Consider the following 23,750-nt stretch of genomic DNA (forward strand, 5'->3'; position numbering starts at 1 on the left):
GGGATCACTCACATCTCATTATTAAAAAGTTAACATGTAATTTGAGTAAATGTCCAAATCAGAAGCTTCACTAACTGATGGCTTACTGTACACACTGAAATTACAGTGATTTAGCAGCCAGAGATACACTTGAAACTACGTTCTTCATAGTTCTTTGCTACAGTAAACCATACTGGTGAAAACAGGGACACACTCAGCCACGACAGTCAAACGTTTTGTCAGTCATGTTAAATTAATGCAAACAGGGGTTGAGGAGATACTAAATGGTAATGATCTGTGACCTTCAGATTTCTCATGTAGGTATTGTTAATTATAGCATATAATAGAAAGATAATTCTATTTCTTCCTCCTCTTTGTTTCCCCTCACTTGAAATAAGGGGAAGGAGAAAACCAGCAATATTAACACCTTAATTCTAAAGATATCTAATACCAAACAATATCAAATTATTAGGTGTCAATACTAGCCCTGTGCATTCTCTACTCCAACTCTCCCAACATTGATGGGCTGGATGATATACAGGAGCAGAGATAATGCTCTCAGGACTCATTTTCTTCTTCATTAGAAATGCAGAATTGGTGCTAGAGGCAAGCATCATCCTCTGTTGCAGTAAGGAGCACACCTCTCTTTCCACCGAAATACTAAAGCAAAGAAGAATTACAATGTACAGAGAATTTCAGAGCCTTAGGAGAAGAGCAGGTGAGAAAAGGTTCTGTTGGAACATAGGGTTCAGTACCTCAAAGGAATGAGAAAGCAAATGAGATGATAAAATAAGATGACCCAGTGTTTGTAGTCTTCATGTGGCAATATCTGGAGAATGAAAGTAAATGAAAAATGAAGGGAAGGGGAAGATTAAAAAAGAGAGAGCGAGCATGCATGAGAGAGTGCCCGCACGCTACAGTCTTTCCCCCGCCTCTGTTCAAACACTAGCATTATCATGGCTGACTGTATCATGTTAGTTTGTTTGAAACATAAGTGCCATAAAAGATTCAGTGATACTGTTGATTGCTTAAAAAATTATTTTTTTCCCAAATGTAGCACTTTAGTTCATCATGTAAAAGTTTCAGTACATGACTTGTATACAAAAAAATCTGACTTCAAATTCTAACACAGCAAACAGGATAGTTTCATAATTTAATTAATTCTTATTTTAAAATTACCCCTTATCATTCTAACAAAATACTGAATTACAGAACATCCACTCGCATCCATTATTTTTTCCTCAAAAACAGCCTAAATGTAGAATTTTTAACAGTATAAATAATATAATGTTAGAAGATCCAATAAAAAAACAACTAAATAAACTTTTTTGTAAGGCAGGAAGAGTAATTTGAAAAACAGTTAGCTGCACTTACTTTAGAAAATCCATAGCTGCTTTATCAATACTTGTCACACGAAGGGTGAGAATGGGGTTCTGCTTAACACTTTCTGGAAGGTTATGATCAGCACTTTGGAAAGTGAGGTTAGCTCCCTGAGGACAGAGAATATAATGAATCTCAAGCCCATCATACGTTTTGTAGAACATGTTCTGCAGATCTTTCAGGAAGTATAATTCTTGGTATGAAATGACAGAAAAGTGTAGCTAAGGTCAGCTAACCTTCTTAACAGAGCCTTTCTAGCACTAAAAAAACAAACAAACAAGCAAAAAACAAAAACAAAAACCCAGCTGCAGGATCCAAGATGATACTCATTACCTTCCACAGAGGTTTGTCTAGTAAAGAGCCTACTGTGGCCTAATTCACAGCTCAGGAATGCGAGACTGTAGAGCATCGTTCCTTCAAAGCCAGGCTCTACTTATCTGTTTCTCTTCTCCTTTCATTGTTATGGGATCCAGAAATCACTGGGCCACAAAAAAGAGGTTCAGGTAGAAGGTGCTACGTTGATTCTATGACAACAAACTCCTTTCAGACCAGAAGAAACCCTCCATGGCTATTTTAAACAACCTAAAATCAGATTTGAGAGCTACAAACAACTAAAAGGTAGCCATCCCAAAGTTCAAGTCATACATGCAATGTTTAAATATACAGTAATTCTTTAAAATTACTGGATTTCACTAATAAATTCTGAGTAAAAACACACTAAAAGTAATATACAGTCCTCAATATAGCCCCTTCTAAGTATTAGAGATTCTCCCCTTCTCTCCAGGTTGAGAGCAGGGGACACCTTACATTTACTCCAAAGTTCAAGAAGCTATTTGGGTTGGGAGAAGAGGGAAGGAAGGGAAGTGGAGGGAGAGAAAAGCAGCAGACTAAGAGCAAAGAACCCTGAGAAGAATCACAAAAGCAGTAGCTCTAACTGTAATACCATGCAGGCTTCGGCTGTAAAGTCTCCAAAAACCATAAAGTAGTAAGTGCAAGTCTGCCAGCCACCTGAACTTTGAGAGACAGTTGTACATCTTAATGTCAGCCCAGAAAAACAGTTTGCAGATATGGGGATTTACAAATAAATCACCATTCCAAGGCTATCAAACTCAGTAACAGCACATCTTCTGGATGCCTTAAAGAAGCATCTCTATCCAGAACACATTTTAATCATTCCATCTGCAGGTTGCAAACATATCAATAGCAACCATAAAAATTGTCTAAATAGCTGCAACCACCATACAATAAAGTCATCTATTTCATCTTGCAAACTCTTACATGGTAGCCACATATAAACAGTTAAGAGAAGGTAGGTTATTAGACAAAATAGAACACAACATTAGTTTTTAGAGTTTTATTTTCATATTCAAATACCTCATTTACACTAAACTTAAGATTAGTGGGGGAGTGAAAGGCTGAAAACTCAATGGAAACATCCTGTACCTGAAAAATTGCTTAAGTATTTATAAACCAGGAACACCTAACCCACAAATCCAGCAGTACAGAAGATGCAATATCATTTACAGTCACTGATGAGATCAGCTGGTGGATGAAGTCTAGCCTAGTTTAAAATGCTCCATTAGACAAAGCCTTGACTTTAGATATTATATATTCAAACGATGTTTCAAACTAACACCTTTTTGCAAAAGTTTCTTTTCAAAGCTATTTCTAAACAGCTGGTGGTAAATCTCCTCAAAGTTTAGGTTAAAACCAATTACCCTACAAATTTTCTCAGGTTTAAAAAAATATCTATTCAATCATTCCTTAGTGTCAAAAGTGCCAGCAGACCTTGCAAAGATTCTTAATTTTGAACAAGTACTTTAGTCTATTTCAACTTCAAGACCCTCCTGTCTGAGTTGCTCATTCTGTCACTCTTTAACGCCTACAAATCCTTCACTGTCTGCAGCCTTATGCCCTCTAGTGGTCAAAGTACAAACTACAGTTTAATCTGAAGACAAAAGTGGAATCTCTAAACGTTCTGACAGCAAAATAATCCAGATTCCTGGAAATCTTAAATGGGAAAAGCCTACTGAAATTAGCTGAAAGTCTTCCCCTCAAGGCTAGATCACAATGTGCAACTCTAATATCTAGATATTATTTCTAAATCATCAACAAAATTGGTGTATGTGCAACAGAACAATACTTACAATATAGAAGTCACTAAGATTATAAGCTTTTCCCTTCTTTTGTCCTTGCTGGTGTTGATAAACTCCCTTCTGAATGAAAGGCAAGGCATTTGTTCTGTGAAATAATTCAAAACTGATCTTAAAACAACCGAATATAGTTAAGCCTCTTAGATTCGTTGTAAAAGATAACACATCTAAGTAAGATAACACAGTCCAAATAACTTTTTAAAAGTGACTTATTCTACCTGTTTTTTCCAAATTGCCGAAATTCATACACGGTAATGGATCTGTCATATGCAAAAAAAAATCCAATCAACTCTCTGCAAGCATCACGACCATTTCTAGAAGGAAAATTGAAAACCACCTTTAGATTTTTGCATTTATACAAATCAAGTTCAACTCAAACAGAAATAGCACTTCTATTTTGAAACACATATTTTATGTCCAGTGTTGCTTATTGCATAATCCTTTTCCTTGAAAGAGATACCTGACTCTTTTTATTGAAATACTGTGCAATTCAATCTGTAGATTTGGACACAAGTCTTAATTCAATATTCTTTCTTTATAATATTAAGAACACCTATCAAAACTGCATCTCTAGTATACCAATGTAATTTTCATTCATTAACTAAAGGATTACCTAAATCAGGACTCCTACATTCATTGTGGTATACGAAGCGATGTGGCTGAATCCTGAGCTGTGTCTAACAAGTAGGGTATACGGCTCAGTGCTTCAGAAAAGAGTCACTTACAGAGCTGAAGAATATGTTTGTATCATCCCCTACACAGTTGAGACCAGTTACAAAGATATGCTAAATCTGCAAGTTTTAATATGTAAGGAGTTACAAACAAGATACAAAGTCATGCTTTTCATCCACAGTGGTTGCCACATATTAAGATAAGGCAAAAAAAAAATTTAATTAACTAACTGAGGTGCAATGGTTAAGAGCACTATTCTACACAATCCCTGTGTCCTGCACAGAGCTAAGATGGATATAATGGTAACATCACATTACTTAAGCATCTTAATGCTGTGCAATGGGACTGTACAACCACTAACAGTCAGCCACATCAAAAGCTGTATTTATACATGTGTGAATATACACCCACACAGCACATACTTTTTTTCCTAAACACAGGGCTCAGAATGAAAGGTTCAGTGCAATTAATTATTTCAAGAAGGTAAAGATCATCATTCATAAATTCATAGAACTGAAAATCTTTATAAAATTTGTGATTACCTTGATACAATCCTACTGTCAAAGCGTAGCTTGTTAGAAAGCATGTTTTCAGTTAATCCTGATTTGGTCTTTATTCTGTGAAAATAATTCAACGTGTCAACACCTATATGTTCACAAAGCTATATCACATGAAAATCAACTGTTTCAAAACAGCAAAAAATGTGAAATATGGTATCCTTGGCAACCTGGCTGAAGAGATGATCCCCTGTAGCTGAATTAGAAAGTAACTCAGTTGTAATGTGAAAGGCATTCTGCAATTATAGCATACAACTGTTCACCACAGAAAAGCAGAGTACATCCACAGAAGGTATGGGTATGAATGGGATATTTTGTTTAGATACGCTGATGTCTAGAATTAAACCTCCACCATGCACCATGCTCCTACCACATAATACATTTTCTTGCAGAATATCCATGTGGGGTCTTCTTTACCCACCTAGATACTTTATATCAGCCATATCAGTATAGATCACTATTTCCAGAAATAAAGATATGTCCATGTGATGGATGTAAGAGACTGAGATTGGGGGATTGCTCTTGAAACCAGTTTTTGTTGCCCCCCTCCCTTTTTTTTTTTTTTTTAAAGAATACAAATAAAACAGAAACTTGTTGAGAAAGCCTTCAGAACATGGTATTAAAATAAGCAAACTAGAGATGTTTGCCTGCATGTTGAGACAGAACAAAACAAAAATAGGAGATACACATCCATTTCATTATATAGATCAAAATGTTTTCTTGTTTTTTCTCGAGCCCTTGGAGTAACCATTTCAATGCTCACAGGCAAGGAATGACATTTAAATGCCCATACAGTTACCTATTTCAGCAGAAATCAAAACATGAAAGAAAGTATGATTATGTTGTGAAGATCTACATCAGCATTTGCTAATATATATTTATGCAATTTTATGCACCTTAGGATGGGAATCTAAAAAAAAAAAAAAAGTTGCAAGCACACAGCCAACTCAAAGGCAGCTGGCAAAACCCTGTAATGGAGAACAGCATCAGTGTGAGCTTAAGATAGTACTCCCAAGTTCTACAAATACTCTGAATCAATCATTATATACTGAGAATCCACAAAAACGGTCTCAACAGGCAACTACAAGCACAGGGAGCCTACAAAAAAGGATTCGCATGAAGCTACTGGGTCCAAGTCAGGAACGAAACACCAAAAAAGGCATCAGGGATATTAGGAAAAGATACCAAATCACTATTGGCTCTCCTGGGACAGCCCTGGGAGGAGCCAGGAGAAGATGTCCACTTCTGTGAGTAGACAGTTTGGGTTCCCCTGCCTGCCTCTGTGCTTGTGGAGATGAGCACTTGATGGTCTGACCACTCTCCTGTGAAAGGCCTGGAAGTAGCCAGGGCAGGGTATTATTCAAGTTCCCTCACCTGTCATTGTCTCTCTGCGCTCCTTTGTGCTGGTAGAGACAAGTTTTTATCACATAACCTAGCAGGGAAGACTTAACAGAGCCCAAAATAATCAAAAAACAGAGCACAAGAATGTATTTCTAAAGAATGACCACTAGAGAAAACTTACTTTGTTTCATGTAGTGTTCTTTTTCTAAAACGCAATGGTGCTGTCCCAAGTCCTGGAAGTCCATGAGATGCCTGATCAACATCAGCACGTGCGGATTGCTCTGGGTCACTTATAACAGCTCTAAACAAGAGCAGGGAGAAGCCCTCTGCATATTAGTAAGTAATAGTAAGTATACATTTCAGATCTCACATATTCTTACTAAAAAAAAAAAAAAAAAAAAAAAAAAAAAAAAAAGGAGAGAATAATGCAACAGTAAGAACACAAAGAGAGCCATTAACCATGCTTAATTTTGTGTATTTTTAACAAAGTCTGAACCTATTACTCAAAGTCAAATATCTGCAATAATAGTCTGGTAATGCAACACTTGTAGTAACTTAATGTGTATAATTCAGAGGATTATGAAGGTTTTTGGTTTTTTTTCCTCATTCCCACTAATCGTCTCTACCAGTGGCTCCTTCCAAAAATCAGTCACTGCAGTTTCTAGTGCTGGCTAATGATATCATTCAACAAAACCATCCATAGGCACTTCCTCTCCCAAGGCACTGACTGCACAGTCTACAGGATCCCAAAGTCCCATCAAGCAGATGGGAGAGAAATTAACTGAAATCTGAACATTATGATATTCTCTTTATCAGTTTAATAATCAAACAAAAGAGGGCACTTTAAAAATATATTAGATTGCATCTATCCTTACGTTATTGAAATGGTTCATAACCAAAAAGAGAAAATAGTTTTGTATGGCTAATAATTTAAGTTTATAAAATTGCTCTCCGATCTATGCAGATCCATCTTTACACACAGATTAGTTGCATTGATTTAACTGCAAATTTAGCTCCATTAAAACAAAATCAAAAAACCTTTTGTGTTTCCTTTAATAGATTTTTCATGTGACAGTTTTGAACTAATCTTCCTCGATTACCATCCTGCTCTCTGATACCAATTCCCTTGACAGTACTGGCACAGTTATATTTGGAACATAAACAGAGAGATTTTTTAAATTAAAAGTTCACCCTGCTGCAGCTGCAGCACTACTGAACATTGTTTTGACAGTGTCAATAGAAGGGTTCAGAGCAGGAGAAGAAATACAAGAATAATAAAAAGAGAAGCAGCTGAAGGAGTTTAAGCATAGAACGAACATTAGTGATCCAAGATGCACAACGCTGCACGTTTAGTCCTGCATCAGTAGGATTAAAACCACTTCAACACAACCAGCATATTGTTAAAATAATCCCTGTAATCATCTGCTTTGCCTATTTATTTGTAAAGATATGACCAGGGACAAGCATTAGTTTTGAAAATTGGGTTTTCTGCGTTGAACACTGTTTCTAGATTTCATATTCTTAATCCTGTTACAATGACATTTGGAATGTAAACATGGTGTTTGATGAACATCTTGGCTCCTTCATGCAACTTTGCTGACCGTGTTCTTGATATCTCAGCTTTTAAGAGCATAAAAGCATTAGCAGACTTTTATGCAATACAGGTTGCTAAACTGCAGTTGGAACTGAAACAAGCAATACAATGGTGAAGTGTAACAACATTTCAACCTCAAAAACCTCAAGATTTGATAGGCTATAGTATCAGAATAAACAATTACAGAGACAGTAACTAAGCACAGATGCACCATACTGTAGAAATTACCTTACTTGTTTAAAACTAGCCGTGTATGAGAAACAATACTGAACTAACCTGCACCAAACTATATTGCCATGACCAGACAGCTTTAGTATGTCCCAGAATTATTAAAGCATACTTAAAAAATGAGAAAAAGGTTTTGGCAAAAAATAATAAGAAAAGACAGTTTTACTATACTTATCTTTACCTATACATTACTTTTTTTTCTTAACATAGTATGGTATCTTACAACACAAAAGCAATGCTCTATAGGAGCTAAAGGGACAGCAGTGAAGTTAGGAGAGCTTTCCTGTGCAACTTTTATCAACTTGATTTATCTGTGCCTTTTTTTCCTACCTGCTTAGCACTGGTATAATACTTTTCTACTTCAAAGGGATGGTATGTTAGTATTAATAAAAGAATATTAATAAAGCTGAGATTCTTAGAAAAGAAAATAATACTAAAGAAGTGTAATTTATAACAGGCATCCATGTATTTTGCAGAGATAAAAGCAGGTTATTTTCAAAAAGTAATGTTATTGTAAAACCTTTAAATTAGGTTCCAGTATAAAATTAAAAATTCTCAGAGAAAACTGACCTTATGCATAGCACTTAAACTAGAGTGTGTTAAAAAAAAAAAAAAAAAACAGCAACACTACATAAGACTCGCAATGATGTGGTCAAAACATCTCCTTTGCAATAAAAGCCAAACATTCATAGATCTAAATTCTTCTCCACAGAAAACTGAAATTTTATTTAATAAATTCCCTTACCTAGATAATTGATCCACCATCACCTGTTCTATTACAGTTTGTTTTCTCCTCTCTGCAGCTACATCTTCCTGCAAGGAAAAATTGTCTGAGAGTAAACGAAATAAAACACCAGACACTTCAACAGCTTTGTAATGTTGCAACTAATTTCGGATTTTCAAGGGTTTTTCCACCTTTCTTGAATAGAGAGAGTCCTATTCGTGTGAAGAATAGGCAAATAATACTCTCTGCTACACACTCAAATTTTCTGTGAATTTTAGTTGTCAATAAACATGAGAATTCTAATATTTCTACTGACAGACAGCTTTCCTTATCTCTGCATTATTTCCAATAAATTTATTCTGCAAGTAGAAGTAAGTTTATTCTGTAAGTTCCTCAGAGCCTGAGGTAACTTGCACTATTTGAGGTAACATGGTTCATACAGATTCCAATCCAGAGAATGCAAAAAAAAAATTACCTCCAGTAATATTTAATCAAAAAAATTTTTGATTAGTAAAATTTGAGTTAATTAATATTTGAATTAGTATGTAGTTTCAACTCAGAAATTTTATTTATGCCAGAATAATATTCTGCTGAGATAGACCAATCTGAAAGATTTTATAAAGGAGAGAGTGTCCTGAGGGGAAGGGGAATTTAAGAGGAGCTTCTTACTACTTTTACTAGAGAGTAACACCTAACTATAACCCCGTGTCATTCACTGTAAAGTGGTCAGTAGTCGATCATTATTTGTTTCATTAACAGAGCAACAAAGGCACAAGAAGATGCCCCAGGTTAGCATGCCGGCCAATGGCAACAACTAGGCCACACCATCTCCCTTCATTTCATCTTCCAGAATTCTGAACTCTTCCGCTGCAACTTAGATTTGCCCTTTTTATCCAAGTTACTTTTATGTATGAGGAAACAGAGGTTATAATTTCTGAGGGGTTCTATGCAACCTCCTAACCCAACCTACACCTTTGACAACTGTTTAGGTATTTTGAAACCAAAGAATTAAGATATTTCTATGATTAGTGATTTATTCCATGCAGATTCTTGTGTTCAAACCAAATTCTAAATAGATCAAGCCTCTCTAGACTGAAGAAGAATTGAAAGTTGGTTCCCAGACGCCAGGTAACTGTAAGGGATAATCACTAATTCCATAGATTTATTAATTCACAAATCTTCAGGTAAATATTGATTAGCACTAGCCAAAATAACTAATGCAACACCAGACCAAGCTGTTTATTCTGAACTGATGTTATGCCTTAAAAGATTTCTGAATTACAGGAGATGGTGGGTTTTTGGTTTGAGTTTGTATTTCATTTTTGTATCTATCACAACTACTGGTGCTTTATTCTAAGTTACTGAATCTTTGCCCACTGTCACAATACATGCATTAAAAAGAATTATGTAAAGGAGAACACAGTGGTAACACAGAGCAGTGTTCTTGAAACACAGTATATTCCACAAATCACAGCTTACAGAGCCAAAACAGCCAGGATGCTGAAAAGAACCTGATTTTTAAAAAGAAAGTTTACACTTTGAATTTCAGTTGAATACTAGAAGGTCACTAAATGTATTTTTCTGTGGAACATCTTCCATTCAGCTTTTACACAAAAGCTCTATTATGAATTTACAAAACTACTGAGGCAAATATTGAATTTACAGTGCTTATCACTGGTTGAAAGTAACTAACTCTTTTGTCCACAAAACACATGATTATTCAGAGAAAACAGAGCTTCTTTCACAAAAACTAGTTATATTACATGTAGCCCCCACAGGAAATCACACATCTACTACAGAAATCACACATGTACTACAACCTCTCTTTAATACATGAATTCTCATCCTAAACTATGGAAAATTTAAGAGAAATTCTGCTTTAGCTGAATTTTAGTAATGATTACAATAAAAGGAAATTTTAACACTGTATATTCTCAACCAAGTTTTTAAGGCACCTTAAAGTTAAATGCCTACAACTGATGCAGCATATATCCAACTGAATGAATATGTATGCAATAGCTACTTTGATTTTTTCTGTTCTTCCTACAACTATCAAAATTTTGAACCTGAGTGAACCTAAGAGATTGCCCTAGAAAGAGAAAGATAGACTGTGCACCCATGACTGCCAATCAATAACAGAATTGATTTTAACATTCCTTGTGATACCCTTCTCAGTTGCCTATTAACTTCTTTAAAGTATGCCAGCTGCAGTATACCTGTCAGTCCGCAGTCCTGCATTGCTCCATTTCTCCACCTTTTCAGCTTGATTCATCATTAAACAGTTACTCTAAGGATACTTAGAAATTTTTTGTCACTACCCTCTCCCTATAGTACAGATGTTTAAATGTGTAAAATAATGCATAAAACGTGTAAAATAAAGAACAGATAAAATGTTTCTCATAAGAGTACTTTCTGAAAGGTTTTTTTTTTTTTTAATAGAAATGAACAGTGACCTCAGTAGTGCAACATCCACATTCACTTTAGCAAGACTAGAAATCAAATAAATGTTTGCAATGATGCAAACTTCTGTGCATATAGATGAGAAAACAGAATAAGTGAAAAACATTATTTACCTTTACAGTCTCATAAGATTTCTTACGGTTTAACATTCCATGAGAATGGTAGAATGCTAACTCTGTTCAACATGTACCTTAATGTACCTGCAATATCAAATCTTAAGTTCTCCTCCACTGTGAATAACGCTAAATTCAAGGCTTAACTTTAAATTGGCAACACTGCTACTGCTGCACAATCCTAAAAAGAGTAAAAATCATGTCTACATAACAAATTAAAGAAACATATTGGATACATCCATTTAAGGAAAGTTGTTATTTCTCTCTACTCATGCTAGAGAGGCTGCACCTGGTTCTGGTTTGTGGTCTCTCCCCTCTCCCTAAGGTCAAGACAAGAGGATCCAGCAGTGGGTCGGGGCCAAAGTGCACAAACTGCAAGGAGAGGCTAAGGGAGATGGGTTTGTTTATTCTGCAGAAGAGGAAGCTATGGGGCACTGTAAAAGCAGCCTACAATCAAAGGGCAGTTACAAAGATGACAGAGCCAAACTTTTTTTTGACAGTGGCCGACTGCATAACAGGAGGCCAAAGTCACAAATGGAGCCTTGGGAGACTCAGGATGGATAGTAGGAAGAACTACTTCACAAGGAGAGTAGTGTAGCACAGGAATATGGTGCCTAGAGATGCTGCAGAAGCTCCATACTTGGAGGTTTTGAAGACTCGGGCAAAACCATGGATGACCTGATCTAATAGTAAAAATAGAGCCCATACTTCTTACAAAGACAGTTCTCATCACATACTCCATCTCAAGAGTTAACTAGGGAAACCAGCCAGTTTGCTCTAGAAACAAGGCAGAGCGAGAGCTGATATGTACATACTGTGGATGATCATGGAATACAGGCTCAAAGACAAGCTAAAGACCAGAGCAAATGCAACAGTATAGTCAGGTTCACACAAGTCACTCAGTTAATCCTCTTATTCTATGTATTTATTTCTATTTATTATTTATAAATTGTATTTTCATTTATATACATACTACACAAAATACAAGTATTACAGAAAAGATTAAAAAAATGCTCACTGGAATGCTCAGTTCCATTCCCATTGAAACAAATGTTTAAATCCCCATGATTTCAATGGGTGTAATTACATACTAGGACCAAATTGTCAAAGGCCCAACTTCTGTTGAACATCTAGGAAGTCATTCTGTAAGTCTAGACAGTTAACAGTCTAATTTCAGCCAAAAAAAACCCCAAACTTACAGCTTCTGATTTCCTTATGCTGTGTTGCATATTGTAGGGCTTGCTTGTATAGCATGGCTGAAGGAGAGCTTTCTCATCAAGAGCTGTAAGATCATCATTCTGCCTGTCTTCAAGGTGTGTACCCTATACAAAAATACAATACATTCTTTTCATAACATCAAAGTTAAATAACTAAAAAAAAAATCCACAACTATTTATTAAAAATTCCTTTTTCTCTCCCCCTCCCCCAGTCTATATTTCTTCCACTTTGTGCTAATTTCTGTGAAGAAATTTTTTTTAGCCTGGCTTTCTAAGAAACTGGACTTACAGAATCTTGCTCTGTGTTCTATCAGTATAGCTTTTGAATCCTTACCAACCATATTGAAACAGAAAAAAGTCTCAAAAACATTGTGTTCCTACAAGCTTTGTGGAAAAAATAGCAGCAGAAAAGACAGACTGTTAGTATCTCTCTGAAGAAGAATTCATCCCTTCTCTATTCTGTTCGGCAACGGCCAACAAAAACCAACAGATTTGACATCATACACATAGCTCAAAGTCCACCTCAACTGAAGTGCTGCTTCTTGCCCAGCAAAGAAGTTAAATACAGGGTGGCTAGGAGGAGGGAAAGCATGGAACTGGGTCCGAGACTTGTAAATCAGCTTGGAGGTATTATCGGAATATCTCCCATATGGAGGACATGAAGAAAACTGACAAAGGCGGCTGTGTTTACAGAAGTTTGAGAGGAAGCAACAGAGGAGATAAATCAAAAGGACAGGTTTCGTTAGTCACGTTGCTCTAGGAGCAACTACTTTTCAAAGAAAAAAAGTTACTACAAGTTCCACAAATCAGATAAAGTAATAAATATCTTGAAATCTAAAGAGGCTTTGCTTTATTTATTTAATTAGGTAGTGATAATATTTAACAAAGAAAATTGTTGTGCTATACATCATATTAAAATTTTTCATAAGAATTGACATCCTCAGCTTCTAGTGGTGATTCTGAAACCCAAAAGCACCAGACTCTTTCTGAACCACCCCTGTTATTTCTCTCTCAGCATATGCTTGCCATCTATTTCTTCAGTTTCAGTTTCACATTAACCTGTGCTGCTCCTGTAAATGCCCTTTTGAAAGGCTTGCAGTATAGCATATAAAGATGATAGAAGACATGATGGTGTCAGACTGGTACATAAGAGTTGGGGGAGGAGGGGAACAGTGGAAGTAATACTGCAACAAAACACCAGAACTGACAATCAAAGTAAACTTACCAAAACAACAGAATAGTTTTCTTCCCTCAACTCTTTTACTTACAGATTCTCTGAGTCTTATCTGAATACTAGAAATGTGACTGTAAGAGAATATTCTTTTAAAAACTATCAGCAATATATGCAAAAGGTATCTTAGTCCAAGCAACCATAATCCTTATCTTCTGTAAAAACTTTCCTCTTCATTCTGCTGAACATTAAGCAAGTAAAATCAGTAATCTCACTGTCATTAGTGACATGCAACAAATATGCAACCTTTTCTTTGAAAAGCAATAACCACAATATGTTCCCTCAACATCTGCATACTTCATCTTTCATTAATACTCATCATCCCCGCTCATCAACTCCCCTCACCAAAGGCTAGCATTTGACCAGTCCTCACAGATGTTCAAGATGTTCCTTGCCAGACATCTTTTTTCAACCATCTCTGCACACCTACAGTGATGCAACTCTGCGCAGCCATCCTTCTCCACTCTCTCTTCCAAATCAAAAGGAAAGCTTTTTTTCCCCCCCACTTTGTTTTCCCATTTTTCCCCCATTGCTCTTCCCTTGTTTGCACCTTAGCTTTAATTAAAAAACACAAAGAAACCTGGCAGAACTAATACGGTTTGCAGTCTAACTTTGCAGTCCAGCTGTACTGGATCTCATACATGCTCAAAGCAAAAAGGACAGGTATTATCTTCCATTATTTTAACCCCATATTCCTTCCTCTCATTTTCTTTCATTTTTAGTTTTTATATAGTTTTCTACAGTATAGATCACATCTTTCCCCCTTTCTTTACTAAGTTCTATGTATGATCATAATTGAATATAATAATAATTAAAATACTTCTATACTTAAAGAAAAAGATTTTAATGTATTTATATATTCTGAAATAAGATTTTTACCAATATCTTTCCACTGCCTCACATCTGCTCAGGGTTCAAATTCTTATCATTCATGCTAATCCTGATGCTCAAGCTAAAAATGCACTATGAGGGCAAATATTACATTCCTTACCAGAGAGTACAAGCCTGTAGCATACTTGTGATTACCAGTGCTCACAAAACAAGAAACTCCAGCAAACTTCCTGTAGTTTTATACCCTACTCAACATTAACTTCTGAAACCACAAATGGAAATATCTATGTAAATAAAAGCATGGAAGAAGCTATAAATAAAGAGCATTATTTACACACACATGCAAACCTCTCTACACACTGTAATGAAATACCAACATACATTTGCCATTTAAAAATGTAATTATTTCTTTGTTAGTTACCTTTTTCGAAGCTTCTGGACACTGGATGTAGTCTTTTTTCTTTTCTGCAATTCTCTGAGAGTACTGCTTATATCTTTCCTTCATCTCTGTCTCATACTGCTGATACTTTACTTTATATTTGTCTGTTGGGGAGCGCAGATTTTCTGGTATCGTCTTTTGCTCCAAAGGAGAATGCTAAAGCAAAAAAAAAAAAAAATCTATATAAAAGCCTGTGGTTGAAATATTAAATGATAACAGTACAATTATAATGGCCATCCAGTCTAACTTTTAAAAACTTACTTGGCACTACGCTTCACATTAAGAAACAACGTAAACATGACTGCATATTCAGGTTTGATTTTCATGGAGTTCTTCATATTCTGCCATTTTTTAATCAAAAAAAAATACGTAGTTAATGAAATAGTTTAAAGAGAAAAGCTGAAACTCAGTGGTACTGTCCTGTAAGACCATGTTCTGAGAACTGTGTGAGCCTGGAGCTCTGACATTTGATTTAAAAGGCCGATAAATTTTTTGAATCAGAATTTCTAATAACAAGTGACAGAAGACTATTAGCCTTGGGACTCCCTTCCCTAGAGCAACATCAGTTGAAAAGGCTGTGAAGCCAACTACATAACTTCCTAAGTTTGCCTTCTTCATTTCAGTGCTCTAAACAAGGGAGACCAGATCAACAGAAACAGCAGAAATGAGAGAAGCACAACACTTCATCCTTCCTTCTCTCCTTGAATAACTAACACCTTCAATGTTTATGAGAGATCTGTTCAACATTCACAAAAAATAAGATGGCCTCACCTAGCATATCTGCTTGGCACGTTTTCTGATCCTGCAATGGGAGGGAACAATCCTGTTCTAGAAAATCATTTTTCAAAAAACCAAAATACTGACATTCTTGAAAGGGCAGCATTCTCTTTCAAGAGAGGAATCACATCCCTCTCACTGGTTAATTTCCTGAATGTTAAGACCATATTTAAATTATTCTTCTGAAAGTGACCTATTTTGGGAAGATTTACTTACACAGTCTGTTATGCTCAGTCAGGACCCAAGAAGCAAGCAATGCAGAAATAAAAGCTGCTCAGAGGAATACATTAAAGTATTTTGGGACTGCTTGAAAATCTTCTCAAAGAAAAAAAGGAAAGAAAAACAAAAGAACAAAGAATGAAAAAAGAGACCAAAGAAAGGAAAAAAGAGAGAGAGAGATGGTAAAAGAGTGTAAGTGAACAGAAGATGCATTCCCACACATTCAGCACTACAGTATTTTAGACATAATGAAGGCAGGAAGGAAGGAGACAGAAGACAAAGGAAAGCAATGAAGAAAGAGAGACCTTAGGAAATGGTCAAAGCCATATTAACCTTTTGTTAGCACTTCTGCAGCTAGACAGATTTATACGTATGAACTTTATATTTTAAAAATATGGTAAAGCGAGAGGTGAAATTTTAGGCACCCATAGCTAAAAGGAGTATAGCAACTCAAGCATGTTTGTACTGCATGCTTGCGATGCAGTAGAGAGGAACATAACCTATCTGTAGCTAAACGTTTACACTTCTACTTTAAGAAGTGCATAAATATCTACGTCAGGTACATGGATACTCTTGAGAAGTAATGTACTCTTAGTCCAGTAATCTCAGTAATCTCAGAATCAGTCAATTCACACAATGCATACATACAGTCTAAATTAAACTCTAATTAAAGTCTAAAGTCTTAATTAACATGAGTTGCTACGTTTTCATTAGCTATAAATTCTCAGAAACAACAGAAGTGTTAAGCTTTGATTGAGTAGCATGCAAGAGTTTAAACAGTTTGAAAGAAAAGGTGTGTAGCTGCTGTAAAGGAATGTTACTTATGTTCAAAACACTTTTTCAGACCAATACTTCCATTTGCTCTTGTGATGGACAGACACATTTTCTGCTCTTCTACTTTTATTCACAATTCTCCTAGCTTCCTTCAATAAGACTGGGTGAAGTGGAGCCCCTTGAAGGGAAAAGAAGAGACTGTGCCTTCTCTGAAGGAGCTACCAAGTCTGATCAGGAGAGAGAATCTTCTATAGAGCAGAAGGTGTGGAGGACAGGGAGCGACAGCCTGGAGCAGTGAGCTTGCAGCCCCGAGACTGTAGCTGATGCAGAGAAACCACAAGGAGCCAACAGCCTGGCTCAGCAGGGGTAGGCAAAACCCTCCTAGAGTCTGCTGCAACTCAGGCATCAACTTAACAGCAACCCCGTGTAGACGCAAGAGACACAATGAACAGTGGCAAAGCTGCACTTATATATAATGCACATATATATAATACAAATAATAATATTTGTAACATTTTGCCATGATTATGTAGGTGGCATTGTTCCTGAACTAATTTAAAGCTTTTGATATCTAGTTGCTTGAAGATATAGGGATATCAGAAGACTACTGCTTGCAGCACTTCAGCCTTTTTCCTCTAATTACCACATTTGAAACACTTTCAAAATACTAACCGATGTACAACGACAGCAGATTAAAAATAGTCTCTCAAATAAGCTCCTTCCTGTCACACAAAAGAAGTTAAAACATATTACATTTTCAGACTATACACTATAGTACTCTACCATTCAATTGCTAATGTTATTTTGTCAGTATGTATTTTTTCAGCTACTTTACCTCCATTTTCTTCTGACAAGACTTTCTAGACATCTGTTTAAACTAAAGCAAAAGAGAAATCAAATAGTAATTACCAAAACCTCTCTTGTATGAATGATCAAATAAAAAATTGCCACATTCATTTTTTTCAAATTTAATGCAGGTGTAAGAGTCCAAAGGAAAGCTCTTCCTGCATTCAAGGAACAACTTTAGTAACGGGGTAATTAAAGAATCACAGAATAGCTGGGGTTGGCAGGAACCTCTGAAGATCACCCAGTCCAACCTCCCTGCTCAAGCAGGGTCAGCTAGAGCAGGTCACCCAGGACCGCCTCCAGTCAGGTTTTTAATATCTCCAAGGATGGAGACTCCACAACCTCTCTGGTGTTACATTTATTATGTGTATTATATATTATACTATATGTCAATTTATTATACCAGATATTGATCTTGAAGCGTGTTGTAACTTTATAAAACAGCTTGTTAACAGCTGGACCACTGATATTCCTTGTAAAGCACCTAAGATTAGTGGCAGGTAAGTTTCTTAGCCACATGAAAAAAAGATAGTAATACTGACCAAGAAATTCTAACAATAAAAGCATTCTGACAAACTGAATATAGTATAATTCCAAAGCTGACATCACAACTCTGTTTAAAGACAAAAGATTGAGAAAAACTCTATGAAATGACTGCACTTAACTCCATATATGCTAAGTGACCACTAATTATCTTATCTTTATTATTTTCGTAAGTTCCACTTTGTTTAAAAAGATAAACCACAGTTACATGCTACCTCAAAGGTATTAAACTTTCCAATTGCTCTGGCAAATTCTTAATAAAGCTAGCTGCTAATATGCATCTTAAAAATGAGGAAAAGGAAAAGGGTGAATGAATGATGAAAACAGTATTTCTGAAATACTCTAGATGCTTCTCAGTAAAAAGTACTTGACCAAAAATAATTTGGACCAGTAGCACTTGGAGATACGAGTTTAATCAAATGAAAAAAAGATAAGTTGTATAATAAAGCTAAGTATTTTTGTCTACATTATCCCTAAAGGGGCATACTTTACAGAGATTTATAATGACAAACTGACTTGTTGAGCCTGTTGATTCTGTGCATATGGTGTTTGTAATGATGTTCTCCAACTTGAAGATGAATCTAGAGGGCAGGTATGAGGATAATTTCTGCTGTATGGTATGCAAGAGTCCCCATCCTAAAATGAAAAGGACAAGCGATGGTAACTGTTATAGAGTCAAAACAAAATTGTATTTTATAAACTCCTGCAACACATGAATTCTAATAACTGCTCAAGACAAAATTAATTTATAATTACCTCTTCATCAGAATCTCCCAGCTTCCCTAGATCTAGGCATGGCACCCTGCAGGAGGTTAAAATGATTTTAATAGCAGTATGTTCTCTTCTTTTTCTATTACAGCAAAAGCAAAACATCTATTAATAATTATTATTAGCTCCTTCACAAAAATTTCTCTACTATAAAGTTTCACTACAATTGAAGAGGACCTACTTGGCAAAATCCCTATTAACCCCTCTAGCCATTTCAGGAGCTGGCTGCAGAGCTTTCCCTCATCCCCAGTTGTAGAGTACACTGGCAGCTGCAAAGGGCTCGTGGAAGGCCTAACGTCGCTCCCAGACTCTGACAGCCCTAGCAAGGCCATCCTGGCTACTCTTCACTCTCCACCAGAGCTGCTGCAGCAAGGGCAGAAGTCAGGGATCCCTTATGCCCTTCTTCCACAACAGATTTGTGGCAACTTCTCTCTATAATCAGTCACGAGACAGACAACAGGGAAGTAATAGCTCTTCGAGGTGCAAGCCTTCAAAACTATTGGAAGAGATTAATACAGTGAAAGCCAGCTATACTTCAGTATTTCATTCTGCTTAAAGAAATTAAAACAGCTCCAATTCATCAACACATTTCTGAACTTTGTTTGTACTTTTAGTCAATTGCAACCTCCCAAAGGATGACAGTTCAAAAGGGTTCAGCCCAGCTTCTACTGATTTTCAGTGAGAGATGGCTCACATCCCAAGAGGCAAGTTATACTATTAGCATTGCAGCAGAAAAAAAAAGACTGTAGAAAATGTAACCAAGTTTTTATTACAAACACATTAGACAACTGCAAGTCACACTAAAATTTGCAAAATGTACCTTAAAATAGTCTCATCAAGACAGGAGATTTCAATCTCAAGCATGATAAAACTTCTTCCAAACATTCAGATATACTCTGGAGCAGTACCAAAATGCGTATTTTTACTATTTTACTACCAATATTTCCAAACAATCCTATTATAACAAGATTACTTTTTGGAACGAGTGCCTTAATCTCAAGTCTTTTTCATTAGAGAATGACTGAGAGCACACAGAAATTGTTTTGCTCAGATATGAAAAATCTTACATCATGGTCATGTATACTTGCAAAATAGTACAGGAAGATACACAGTCTGTAAAAATTAAGTAAACAAAAAAAAAATCTAAAATATCAAATATGATGCTTGGACTACCTGATGTTCCTTATCTGCAGACAAAATTAAAAGGTTTTAAATTCTATAAGCACTGCACAAAATTTCCCCCTGCTTGTAAAAACCCTTCACAACAGTTTCTCTATAACTTTTACTCTAATACCTGCAAAGATGACCAACACTTAAAAGAAAAAATGCTTTTCTCTTTTTGCAGACTATTACATTAAAAATATTCAAGAAAGGCTAGGTATAAATAAAAGCTGCAAGTATAACTCTCCCTGAGTACTACTCTGCAGTTAAGCTCAACCAAAAACAAATGAAGTTAATTCCAATATAAATAATGCTTCAGAAATTCTACTTTAAGTATAAAGCATAGAAAACAAACCTTTGATGATAAATTTAACAGAGCACTGATATACTTATCAATATCAATCCTATCAATATCAACACGAATGCATTTTGTTAATAACGCACAATTAAACAGACTGATAAAAAATAGGAGCAGACTTACTCCGGTGGACGAGGACCACGACTAGCCAGCGTATTTGGTCTCCACCCCTAAAAGAATGATACATTATTACACACCTACAAGGATCAGGTCTAAAACACAGTTTTCCTTTTAGTCTCCTCTAGAATATTTAGAATGGATGCTTCAAAATATGTGAGACATATTTGACTGTGATACTATTAGTAAGAGGACAAAACAAAGAAACTTCTCATTGAAAGTTGATTCTTACAGATCATAAGTGAGACTAAAAGACTCAATATTCATCAGGAGAGAAAGATTTTTAGTCATTAAGGAATAGTGTCCATGCCAGCTATTAATAAGACATTAAAAAAATACTCCATGCTCCTGGGGCTTTGATTGTACAATCACTACTAACAAGGTCTTAGGTCATATGCTCCTTGTTGGTTGGGGAGTCTCTGAATCAACCCCTCATCCAACCCTTAAACCAAAAACCCAATGTAGCCAGTCATCTGGCTCACATGGAGCTAGCTCAGACCCCAGAGAAGCATAGTTATTTGCTGTAGTGCACAATCTTAGCTTTAACATAGTACCACATGATGATGACTACACAGCTTCTGTACTCATACAGTTTATTTTGCATGGTACTATGCCACACACACCTTGTCATTGTAGCAAAATGATAACACACACAAAAAGGAAAAAAAAAAAAAGCCAAAGCTCCATCTATCCCATTATCACATTTCTGAAAACAGCCAATGGAAATCCCTAGGGAGGACTGTGCGAGTGGGGCAAGCATATAGTAACAATTCCCCCAACTAGCCTCCCAGTGTGAAAAAACTTGTGGTTCAGGGATGTTGTGAGCCGGGGCCAGCATCTTGGTTATTAACAGTCTTCAGCTCAGCTGTTATTAACAGTCTTCAGCTCAGCTCAGAGGTCTCAGCATCACAATCCAAACTGAGCAGACATCCTACTTCCAGCTGTGGCCCAGTATCTTTCATGATTTGAGAACAATAGCCTACTCGTGGGGAGAAAAAAAAAAAAAAAGTTCACAGTTGAGCAATACTACCCTCCAGTGCCTTTAAAAAAGGCTTTTCGTTACTTTTTTTTTTTCTTCCCCCTCCAGGAAGGTCGCGCATATAAAACACCACCACCCCGTGGTCAAATACGTAAAAAAGCTGTTTCAAGATCTGACACAATTTAGTCTTACTTTTAAGGACATGCTTACAGATGAATACACAGTGCACTAAGTCACATATATTTTTGCAGTGCTTTAAATCACAATTTTATATTTTTTCTGTATCGTTTCAACTGCCTTAAAATAAAGAGCACACCACGTTCTAGATTTTAAAGTCTTAAAATAATTCCTTTTCCTGATGGCATCTAACCATGAGGAAAAACAAACAATCACATCTGCAGAATCACCTTGAAGACAGTCCAAATTTACTAGTTGAAGAACATAGATTAAAATTAAGTTAAAACTATGATTTAACAAGCCACCAAGAAGCAGAATTTCCAAATGTGAACTTCCTGGTGCCTGACTGGCATGAGGAAGAGAAGGAAAAAGGGGTAAGAGATTAGAGAAAAACAGGCACATTTCTTTTACAACTTACAATAAATGCCCCAAATGCTGTTGATGTATACAAGTCTTTCATTCTCAAAAAAAAAAAGGTTAAAGGATACCATTATAAAATTTCTTAATATGGGTTACAAATAGTGTTTTTACATTCCAAATCAAACAAAAAAGGAAAACAGCAGTTTGGCAGTCGAACTCCAGGAATTCCTAATACGATCATCCACCAGCAATATGGAAGTTAAATGGGTGTTTGGGAGCTAAGTGAAGATTACAGATTAACTTTTACTTCATGGGCATAAAGTACACATTATCTCTAAGAAAAATCAACTGTTATTAAAAATATTAGTATTTACATTGATTATAATGAAAGCAATGGCTCTCATAATCTGATATCATATTTATACTAATCGAGCATGTAATTTACTGGTTTTCAAAAGTTAGCCTGAAAGTTTCTGCTACAGTTACCTTGTGAGGGTTGCACACCTACCTTATCTCCTCATTAGGATGCCTGAAAAAAAACAAAATTCCCTTCATAATGAATGCTGAGTATTGAGATTTATTTTACACCACGTCAGTCTGTAATTAGGCCGTCTGAAATTACATTTTGGGAGTTGCTTTACTTTATTGCTCTCTTACAAAACAAAAAAAATACAACTACACCAAAATCTGATATCAGATCCACCAATAGTCTGAAACAGTGCAGAGCCAAGGTTCAAATCTCTGCGCACTTAACTGCAAGTACTGACTTGTACCTGAGTTCCCCACATCCCAGGTAAGTACCTTGAGTATTGGTTATTTTAGGATGGCTGTTTCTCTTTGAAATTCTCTTCTTCATTTGAGAAACTGTTATATTCAACTATAACTTTCTGACAAAAATAATTTCTTAAAATGTTTCCTTCTCTACAGTGTATGTTATAAGCTTGAACTAAACACCTTCTAAAGCGTGATTAAGAGAGTTGTAAAAATTTCAAAGTAGGGAAGGAAAACAGCCACAAGCCTCCCATTAACATACTTGACTATGTTTCTTCCCCCTCGAGGACAGCAGAGTCTGCCTTCGAGGGGATGCAGAAACTCCTTTAACCTCCAAATCCATGCAAATTTGATGATGCCCTTCAGAATAAACTGAAAAACAGAAAAGAATATTAGAAAATCATGTATTTTCTATGCAAGTACTTTTGTAAATAAACATTACTACATTAGAAAAAATATGTCTGCCATTGATAAACTTGGGTGTTTTCTTCAGTAAGCTATGAAAACATTGCTAGCTTCCCTTTTTCACCTCCTCTTAATTTTAATCTTTCCTTACTAATGTGCTACCAGGTCTCTGTTCAAATTTCTCTCTTAGCTTCAAGTTTCAACTCCTCATTCCCTTAGCTTTACACATCTTTACATATCCTCTCACGTCAGCATTACCAGTTTGTTACCTCTTGCCAGGGTCAACCCTTTTTTATTCCTGATTTACAGCCACTCCCTTGCCCCCAACTGCACTATGCCTTGGGAGCAGGTATTTTCTGCAAGGCACAAGGATCCTGCCACTTCTCAGCAAGCCTCCGAGACCCTCATTTTATCAGAGCCTATCTCCTGCTCTGCTAATTTCTCCTTCCAGCTGGCCCGCTTGAACCAAGAGCCTGTTGGTTAATGCCCAGAAAACAGATATTCTGATTTTAAATCGCCACACGCGAAGGCCGACCCTATTCTGACTTACTGAACAGATTTTAACCCCCAGGCAGC

The 23,750-nt window shown here is 36.2% G+C and overlaps 1 protein-coding gene across 1 annotated transcript in view; it reads right to left on the bottom strand.

Annotated features, from left to right (window-relative positions):
* CAPS2 (calcyphosine 2) overlaps positions 1 to 23,212 on the bottom strand; it is a 35,340-nt gene extending 12,128 nt beyond the window's left edge. Inside the window, exons 1-12 of the mRNA XM_026074281.1 lie at positions 23,032 to 23,212; positions 20,489 to 20,535; positions 18,835 to 18,880; positions 18,595 to 18,714; positions 14,902 to 15,075; positions 12,401 to 12,523; positions 8,650 to 8,717; positions 6,264 to 6,383; positions 4,727 to 4,801; positions 3,731 to 3,826; positions 3,507 to 3,600; positions 1,354 to 1,469 (exon numbers count right to left, since the gene is read on the bottom strand). Coding sequence (XP_025930066.1) covers positions 1,354 to 1,469; positions 3,507 to 3,600; positions 3,731 to 3,826; positions 4,727 to 4,801; positions 6,264 to 6,383; positions 8,650 to 8,717; positions 12,401 to 12,523; positions 14,902 to 15,075; positions 18,595 to 18,714; positions 18,835 to 18,880; positions 20,489 to 20,535; positions 23,032 to 23,112 — 1,160 coding nt within the window. The 5' untranslated portion in view covers positions 23,113 to 23,212. The remainder of the gene's footprint in view (positions 1 to 1,353; positions 1,470 to 3,506; positions 3,601 to 3,730; positions 3,827 to 4,726; positions 4,802 to 6,263; positions 6,384 to 8,649; positions 8,718 to 12,400; positions 12,524 to 14,901; positions 15,076 to 18,594; positions 18,715 to 18,834; positions 18,881 to 20,488; positions 20,536 to 23,031) is intronic.
* Between the last annotated feature and the right edge of the window lie 538 nt (positions 23,213 to 23,750).

This window comes from Apteryx rowi, unplaced genomic scaffold (assembly GCF_003343035.1).
Source record: "Apteryx rowi isolate R43461 unplaced genomic scaffold, aptRow1 scaffold_385, whole genome shotgun sequence".
Lineage (NCBI taxonomy): Eukaryota > Metazoa > Chordata > Aves > Apterygiformes > Apterygidae > Apteryx > Apteryx rowi.